The sequence below is a fragment of the Augochlora pura genome, chromosome 10, assembly GCF_028453695.1.
Source record: "Augochlora pura isolate Apur16 chromosome 10, APUR_v2.2.1, whole genome shotgun sequence".
In the NCBI taxonomy this organism is placed as follows: domain Eukaryota; kingdom Metazoa; phylum Arthropoda; class Insecta; order Hymenoptera; family Halictidae; genus Augochlora; species Augochlora pura.
In genome coordinates, this window is record NC_135781.1 from 33,219,213 (window position 1) to 33,228,587 (window position 9,375).

General features: G+C 42.7%; 1 protein-coding gene across 1 annotated transcript in view; it reads right to left on the reverse strand.

Annotated features, from left to right (window-relative positions):
• The window catches only part of Nolo (ADAMTS-like no long nerve cord), a 247,065-nt gene that overhangs the window by 63,715 nt on the left and 173,975 nt on the right, over positions 1-9,375 (reverse strand). Inside the window, exons 4-5 of the mRNA XM_078191531.1 lie at positions 6,083-6,135; positions 3,495-3,594 (exon numbers count right to left, since the gene is read on the reverse strand). Coding sequence (XP_078047657.1) covers positions 3,495-3,594; positions 6,083-6,135 — 153 coding nt within the window. The remainder of the gene's footprint in view (positions 1-3,494; positions 3,595-6,082; positions 6,136-9,375) is intronic.

The following is a 9,375-nucleotide window of genomic DNA, read 5'->3' on the forward strand; positions in this document are numbered from 1 at the left end:
ATTATTTATCTCAATTTTAATATTGATATTAACACTAAAGTATTAACATTAATATTACTATTAATATTTCTTATTAAATTAATATTACTAAATAAATTAATATTTAGCCAATAATTTTCCAATAATACTCTAGACGCTACCTTCTCCACCAATTAAATTAATTCCCCCAAACTTGGACAATTAATCACCGTAAAAGCGTCATACAATGCAACCGGTATCGTACAACTAAAAATCGGCGTCGCGACTAGGCAGACACGCGGAAACTGTACGCATGTATCCCTAAACTACACGGGTAAGCGGCAGAAAAGGACGACGCGGTGCGCATCGATTTTTCGGCCCCCGCGGATTGCACGATCCGCAGCGGCGCGCAACTTTTCTGCGGTCTCGGGTCCTTTTTATATTTTTTTTGTTCCTTAGGAAATCGAGAGCCGCGCACCACGCGCCGTGGACAGTGATAGCGCGCGCGCGCGCGCGCCCCCGGGGGTAGAACGAAAGACAATGGCCGGCGGGGGCTGGGATCCCGCATTCCGTTCCGGAGCCTTTCAAAAAATGCCGAGGGTAAATTCGCCGAGGAATATCGAGTTGGCAGGTATCAATGGGGGTGGGCCACGTGTCCGCGTCAACGAGGAAGAGAGAGAGAGAGGGAGAGAGAGAGGGGGGAGGCCGAATGGGACGAAACTCGGCCCAGATTCGGAATATGGGTCGGGTCACCTGCATCGGTGCATCCCCCGGGCTATACGGCCAACTGTACTGCCGCTGCTGCTGCTGCTGCCGTTGCTGCTGCTGCTGCAGGAGCGCGCACGTATTCGATGCACTCGCGGCGGCCAGTAACACGGTCATATGTGACAACCGCAGCTGACCGTCACGCGTCGAATTTGAATTGATAATACGCGTAATTTCTAACCGTGGCCACGGCGATAACGCGGGAATAATTAATTGCCGGGGCCGGGGGAGGGCCGCGTTGTTCTTTGAGCGTAGCAGGTGTACGACGGTGATGGATACCCTGTTTCTCTTCGCCGAGGGAGGATAATTGGTTGTCCGGGATTCCGCCGGCTCTGCCGTGATTCTATGACTGTTTAGCGAGAGGCTTACTTTGGGGGAATTATTATTATTATTATTGGTAAAAGACTGGAAATGTTCATTGTAAGCGGTCTATGTATTTACATTGCTTATACTATGTATAATATTAGTTGTATACTATAATAATTTCTAAATGACGTATTCGTACCTAAAAAATATTTTTATCCTAGTTAAAACTGACGCGGTCGATATTCTATTAGATTGGAAACTATGAAACGGGCGCCGCAGCTGGAGATAGAATAGACAGAAACGCCCGTTTCATAGTTTCCAATCTAATGAATTTGATAGAAGTCGTGTTTTCCAATGTATTAGGTTGGAAACTATGAAACGGGCGTCGCAGCTGAATAAAGACTAACCAAAAACGCCCGTTTCATAGTTTCCAACATTCTACTTAAAATTTTACTGAAGATAGAAATATATAGACAATATTTGCAATTATCTCGTCCCCATCGAAAACCCAACTATTACCTACTTGAACTTCCTCCCAAATAACTATCTCCTCTCGCATTATTCTACATTTTAATTTTTATTTCCATGCGTTAACCGCAAAGACGTCGCGTTCGAATCGCAGTCGAACCTCGTCGAACACGGTATCTATTGCGCGCCGTGTACCCGCGTTCCTCGCAATCCTTTGTCACGGCCGATGCGTACCGCTGGCAAGTTGTCGCACCAAGAGAAACAGAACTGCTAGAACGGGCCTCCACCCTCGCCCCCCCCCCCTTTTAACTGTGTCTCTCTCTCTCTCTCTGTCTCTGTCTCTATCTCTCTTTCTGTCTCTGTCTGTTTCTCTGTCTCTGTCTCTGTCTCTCTCTCTCTCCTCTTCTTCTCCTGTATCTGTCCAACCGTCTGCCTGTCTCCCCGGCCGGGTAAACTGGCAACGCGCGTACATCCGCGTGATTATAACGGGGCATCGGGGTTTGAGTAACTGGAGGAAATTTGCGGCTCGCGACAAACAACGAAACGAAGTTAAACTCCGACGTTTAACTGGCAACTTTTGAAGCAGAGTATTCCACCGCGATGGCCGTCCCCGATTCGCTTCGTCTGCCACGGGGTGGTTCCCGCGTATACTACGACCGCCGGGGGTTACTGCCCCCCTCCCCCCTACAATCTTTCCTTCAGGGAGAGAGAGCTCCGTGAAAAATGGCCGAAAATATCTGATAGAATTCATACGGCGATTTATCTCCTAACGTCAAAGTATTTAAAAAGTGCTGCGTCGCGTTAAAACTCTCTCTCTCTCTCTCTCTCTGTCTTATAATTTCTTCGCGCAAGTTTTTCGTACCTTCTTCGGCGATTGAAATGACGAGCTCCGTCGACGATTTTTCGTCGATTGAATAATTGTTTGGAATGTTGGATTATTTTTTAAATTTGTTATTTGAAGCTTTCGACTGTTTTAAGTGGTTTAGTGGAGATTTGGTTTCGAAGGGGGAGGTTCTTTGATTGTTACTGATTTTTAGAAATTTTTTGGAAGTTGTTCCCTGCGATTTTATTAGCAGGGGCTTTATTTAGTTTAATAAACGTCCATCTGGATAAATTTGTATTAGGATGAATTTTTACCTAGATAAATTTTTATTTAGACAAACTTCTACTTAGACAAATTTCCACCTGGATAAACTTCTATCTAAACAAATTTCTATCTAGACAAATTTTCACCCAAATAAACTTTTATTAAAATTAATATCCAACTGTACGTCCAACCTACCGAATAAAATTGCATTTGTTCTAAAATTGCGTTTAAAATTTGTCATCAATCCCAATCTCCTATCCACCGCCGCAATAAAATATCTCTCAGCCCCGACCGAAAGCCTAAACAAATCTCGGCGACAGTCGCGTTTCCAACAGTCGTCGCGAAAGCGCGCGTCACCCTTCCGGAAGATAAATTCTATCCCAGACAGGGCGGACCACTTTTTCGCTTCCGTCGGACGCTGTCCCTAACCTTTCCGACGGAGACGCAGCCCCGATAAACTGGAGCGAATTTATCGATTATGCAAAACGCTCCGAGCATTTTTACATCTCCGGGAATACGGCCGAGTCGCGCCGTTTGGTGGGCGGCCAAACGGGACGCTAGCTACGACTTTACCGGCGCTCGCGGATGTTAATTTTACGGCGATACAATGCGCTTTGAAGAAGCGAAACGAAACCGGAAAGAAACGAGCATCGGCGAGAGATCGAGGTGGAAGGACCACGTCGACTGGAATAATTAAATCTCTTCTCGGCGACGAGGTACGCGCGCTTTCGATTGGCGCGTTGAACGCTGTAACTAATAAATACGAGCGCAGTTCGAGGCGAGGCGATTCGAAGTCGAACGCCGATGAAACGGCGATGAAGCGACCGGGTTGGACTCCTTTCGGTGAACGCAAACGGCTGCCGGATCGCGAAAGTAATGAGAACGCGACGAGCTAAGCTTTGTCACTCACCTCCGGATTGCAGACTTTGTATTTCGTGCTCCACGGGCGACCCTTGCACGGCTTTCTCCTGCAGCGACGTTGCTGGCGCGAGACTCCGCCGCCGCAGCTCCTGCGACGCACAACAAGCACAATTAAAGAAACCTGCGTTCCGTGTGGAAATGGGGAAGAAAGGGTGGGACGTCGATGCGTCCGTCCAGCATTTTTAATCGTCATTTTACACGTCATAATAAAATAGCAATTTTACATCTTTTAATAAATATACTTCTTTTACGATTTAGGTAAAGTTGCTTCTGGTGACATTTTCGCACTGTTTAAAGTAATTCTCTAGAACAACTGCCGACAAACCTATATTTATTGTGATCGATAAAAGACAGAACAAAATTTATCTTCGAAATAAAATGACGCAGCTAACTGGTTAATCGCGCGCGTTGCTTTACCGCCTATCAGCGATGCGACGATGACAATGGTGGAACGATAGGGGTTAATTTTAACATTACTTGATTACAAGTCTTTGGCCATTGAAAATATAAATTAAAAATTATTAGATCTGTAGAAAAATAGTGTGTTAACCCATTAACTAGTATGACACTCATTTGAAATTTTTTTTTTATAACTTATAAAATATCGAAATCGGCGACGGTTGCCGGCTGGCTGACGGAATATAGTTGTAATTTCGTTGCGGCGACATTTCATTTCGAAATTGAGGAGAACGCGAACGAAATTCCCAAGGCATCGGCGGAAGGTTTTTTGAAAACGAGGTCCCTTTGAGAGCAGTTTCCCTGCGAGAGTCGCGTTGTCGCGCAGACTGGAGGATCCTCTCTCCGCTCTCTTCTCTTCACTCTTCTCTTCTCTCCTCTCCGGCTCTCTTTCTACGCCGGTTGCGCGTGTCCCCTCAATTCCATCGCTTTTGAATTTTAAACCGTGCGCCGGGCGCGTATGAAACAAATTTTAAGCAGTGACGTCACGTTCGCGGGAACCGCGACGCGGCAGCGTACCGGAAGCGAGAGTGCCAGTTAAACTCTCGCGGCTTCGGCCGGGCCGCCATTTATAGAAAGAATCCCGGCAACGTAGACCTCGGTGCCTCTGTCAGATTTTTCTCTGTATCTCTGTCGTTCTGTAATATATCATTTATTCTACTATACACGCGAGTCTTCCGTAGCGTAGTTTGAATTATTAATAAAGTGCCATTAAGTTTTAACCCCTTCCCGTACTTTGACAAGGCTGACTACGTCATTATAATTTCTAACAATAATCAGTTAAGCAAGGATTTCGTCTTTTTAAGTCGAAATAAAATTCTGTCTTTTTGCCACTAATATTTAATCGCTATTTAAGCGAAATTTTATTTCTCCTCCAAGAAATCATACCGATCGAAAATGATTTAATCATCGTAACTGCTAAGATAAAAGTACTGCAAGGGGTTAATTCAAGCACTTTTCAATACTCTCGATAAAATCCAAATCGTCCATTCGTCGCGAGCATGAAACAGTTCCTAATTTAGTTGTCCTTGCGTTCCTCGGGATTCTTTCTTTTTCCCCACGGAGAAAGCAGTCGATCGATCGGCCGAAACACGTTTTTCGTCCGATATCGGGTCGCGGCGCGCGAGGCCCGCCCCGCGAGCGCGCGCGCGCGCGCGCACACACACCGTGCGGAATGTTAAGCGCGTTTCAGAACTCATTTCGGTGGCGGCGAGTTTCCGGCAGGCGGAGGGCAGCTCGTTTTTCAGTCGACCAGAAACGGCGCAGACTGCGCGCCCGGCCGAGTAATTTATGACGCTTTACTACTCGGTGAACTGCGCGCGCGGACGCCGCTCGCCCTCTAACCGGAGAAGCTTATTGTATGATGTACGGTGGACCCCCCCAGCCCCTATACATTCGACGGGTTCCCCACCCGCACCCGACGACCGGTAAATCTTCGTTCGCCCGGCCCGATACAATTATTAAAATTTCTTTTTCCGCGGCTTCCGGGGGATCAATTTACTGCCGTCGCCGCGCTGCGAATTTTCCGCCGCGCGGTTCCAAACCGCGGCGAGTGTAAATCAAAGCGAGGGGATGTTTTTGAGTGTATTTGTTCGCTGATTTGGTACAGTTTGTGTCGAATATGCGAGGGAAAACGTTGAGCGATTTTTGAGGAATTATTTTATTAAGTTGGTCTTTTATGTGAACCGGATTTTATGCAGAGTAAAAAGGGCTTTTAGTTATTGACAGAGGCAAGAGTTTTAAGTATATATTTATTGCTATAATAAATATCGATATCGCGATGACTTTCCAATTATACAATATTATACAATATATTTGAATAAATTGAATTTGACTAGAATGTTTCGAAAGAGTTTTAATACCACCCCTTATGATAAATATTAACTTTCTAGCTTCGCTTTAATTAATTAAATTGTTTTAACTGTGTATTTTAGTGGTCGATTGTCGGCAGTCAACGTGTTAATAACACAGTTTACACATTTAGTAATTTAATTTATTACACATTTAATATCAAAGAAAAATAAAATCCAACAAATCGTATCGTTACTGAGAAAAATTTTCGCGAATCAAAGAAGGTATAATCGGGTCAGGTGTGAATAAGGAATCAAGTTGAACACTCACCTGGAACAGCCGGACCACTTGGACCACGGCGACCACTCGCCCCACGCGACGCTCTGAAATCAGAAAGCAATTTGTCCGGCTGATTAAATTGGCCCCGCGCGCGAAAGGTCGCCGCGTGTTTGTCACGCGGCGCGGGGGAGAAAAAATTCGACATTCAATTATAATCCGCGTTGCCGGAATTAATCAGGGGGGTGGACGTGTTTGCGGAACCGCGGCGGCGGCGCCGCCCGGTGTTCGATGCTACTTTTAACGAAATTGGCGAATCCGTGTGCCGAGGCCCCCACCCCCTCCCCTCTCCGGATAAATTTGTTAAAACCGCCGGGCCAGCAGAGAAATATCCGAATGGTAATTGAACCCGGCCCTCATGAAATTGTTGGCCAATTTGTTCCCGTGTAAACGAGAAAGTTCCCGGCTTTAGCTCGCCGACGCGCAGCGGGAAGTTATGAAGAAACGTAGCACGGATTTCTCGCGCGCGTCGTTCTTTCGACGCGTTTGACTCCGGTTGATTTATATTTAATTAAACGCGGAAGGTTTTGGTGTCAGAAACGACGCGGCATTCGCTGGCGAACTGTTAGTAATTACTTTGAAATTATGTTGCTTGTTTAAGTAAATAGTTTACAGATATATACAGTGTAACTATTATTAAAGTGTGTCAGATGGTGGAAAATGTAAATTTATTTATTATTTTATTAATATGAAAATGTAAATTTATAAATCTTAATGTAAGTTCGATTCATCGAAAATTATAATGCGATACAGGGTTTCTTAAAAATTTGTAGTTTGTACGAGGTTAGGTATGCAGGATGTCGCATAAATTATTCAAACTTTGAAAAGGGATTCACGAGGTTATTTAGAGAAACTTTTTCCTTAGCGAAAATGTTCTACGAGGCTTTGTTTAAGAGTTATTAACGAAAAATAATGATCAATCGCTCGACACAAGGCGGTACAGTCAAAGAGTGGGCAACGCCCAGTTCCACTCATTGGCTCGGTTACCTCGCGCCAGCTGATCTCGCCACTCATTGGTCAGCGTTTTTTGTTAATAACTTTTAAACGAAGCCTCGTAGAACATTCTTGCTAAGGGAAAAGTTGCTTCAAATCGTCAAAGGAATCTCTCATTTCATTTTTACTATACTGTAGTAAAATTCACTAATTTTAATTAATGACTTTTTACAGTAAAATTTAACTAAGTATTTTTTACAGTAACATTGACTGTAATAGTTCTCACACTTAATATTTATTTACTTCTAACCCCTTTTATTTCAATAATAAATTGTTATATATTTCTTCGAGTATTAACATAATCCCCAAAAAATCCCCGAAAACAGGTATAAATAACAACGCCATCTAATCTCGAGAAAAAGAGCGAAATTACGTCAGATTCCGTGGAGAAATTTTTCACAGAGCCCGCTTATTAATTTCGTGGGTCCAGTCGCATGGATTCGAGCGCTCCGCGGGGGATCTTAGAAAGGGTTCGAGCCCTTTGGCGAACAATATCGAGCGTCGAGTCCATGGAGGATCCATCAGGCGACGTATTAACCCCGTGAAACCGCCCCATCAATCTTCCCGTTTATTTCTATGTGGGGCTGAACCGTCATCGGCCTCGCGCGCGCGCGCGAACGAAGGAATTCGGAGCGAGGACGAACGGCGCGGAGTCTCGAGCCGCCTGGCAAAAGTGAATTTTCGAAATCCGCTCGGTTCGGTTGCGTACGTGCCGAGCATTTCCGCCGCGTTTCCCGGCGCCGAAATTTTTATCACGTCGCCCGCCGAACTTATTGCCCGGAGAGGGATATCGATGTGCGAGCCCCCCCGTGTCCCCCCCCCCCCCCCCCCCCCTTTTCGACGAGATTTCTCTGTTTCTGTGTCCCGGCGCCGCGACGTTAAATACAATAATGTCCCGATAGAACGCCGCGCTTTATTTCTCTGGGAAACGTTTGTCAATAACTCGGGGAATTTTTCTCTTTCCTTCTGCGCGACGAGTCCATTGAAATGTTAATAGTATTAGAGTGGCGAATAATATAAAGTATTAATATGATAAAATAATTTAAGGAAGTGTAATGATGTAAGTAAAGTAAAAAAATAATTTAGTGAATTATAGTAATATAGTAAAGTAATGAAATAAGGCAATGAAATATAGTAATATAGTAAACTAAGAAAATAATAAAACAAAATCACAATTATACAATTTAATATAATATAAAAATAATAATTAATAGTAACAGTAATCAATAATAATAATAATAATAAAGTAATAATACGATATTTAATAACATCCAAATTAAATTACACAATTGATTATTACTATGGCTAAAATATGGTTTTTAAGAATTGTTAAGAAAAATGGTAACAATTTGTGAAAAATATTTTTTACACGTGTTTCTTACACCCAATTGTTTAAATTGTACAATGACGACTTCTTTTTAATAGCATATTTGGTTCGCGTTTGGAGCAGCGTTTAAGGAGAGCCCGAACGTCGTTCGCGCGGCGAACTTCCTCGGACATATTTAATTTATTTTGAGAACTGCGGAAAGTAGTTTCAAAACTGACTGCGAGGTGAAATCTAATTACAGTATGCTAAGAAAGTGTAGTTCCAAAACTGAGTGCGAGGTAAACTCTAATTATACTGTGCCGCGCGCGAAGACTTTCTTCCGGCGAGAAATATTAAAAAACGGTGTGGCGCTGATTTCGCTTACGATTGGCGATATAGAAATTATTTTGGTTGGGGAAGGTATAGGTTATGTATTATATTAAAATATTTTTATACGTTAAATTATATGTTGTATGATATTAAATTGTATATTATATGATATTATATTAAAATATTTTTATATATTAAATTTTACGTTATACGATATTAAATTATATATTATACTATATTAAATTATATATTATATGATATTAAATTGTATATTATATTATATGAAATTATGTATTATATATATTACATTAATTCCATGCACTATATTATATTAAATTATATATTACCTCATCCGACCAAAAATATTTCTCATTTTCCATACTTTAACCATCTCTTCACCCAAGTTAGATATTTAAAAAAATATTTTTCTCAATAAAATTTATAAAGAAAATTTATTCGTTCAGCCCTGTTTTTCTGGCTAATTATAATACGAAATTCCGGCCATTATGTTATATAGTATGAACATAGTACGCATTCTCTGTTTTTCGTTAATACGATCCCGTTCTGCGAGAAATAATATTGCTGTAGAGAAATTCCGGGCAACTCTGCTCCGCAAATTAAATGCACTATTCAAAACAAAAGACACGGGGGAGGGGAG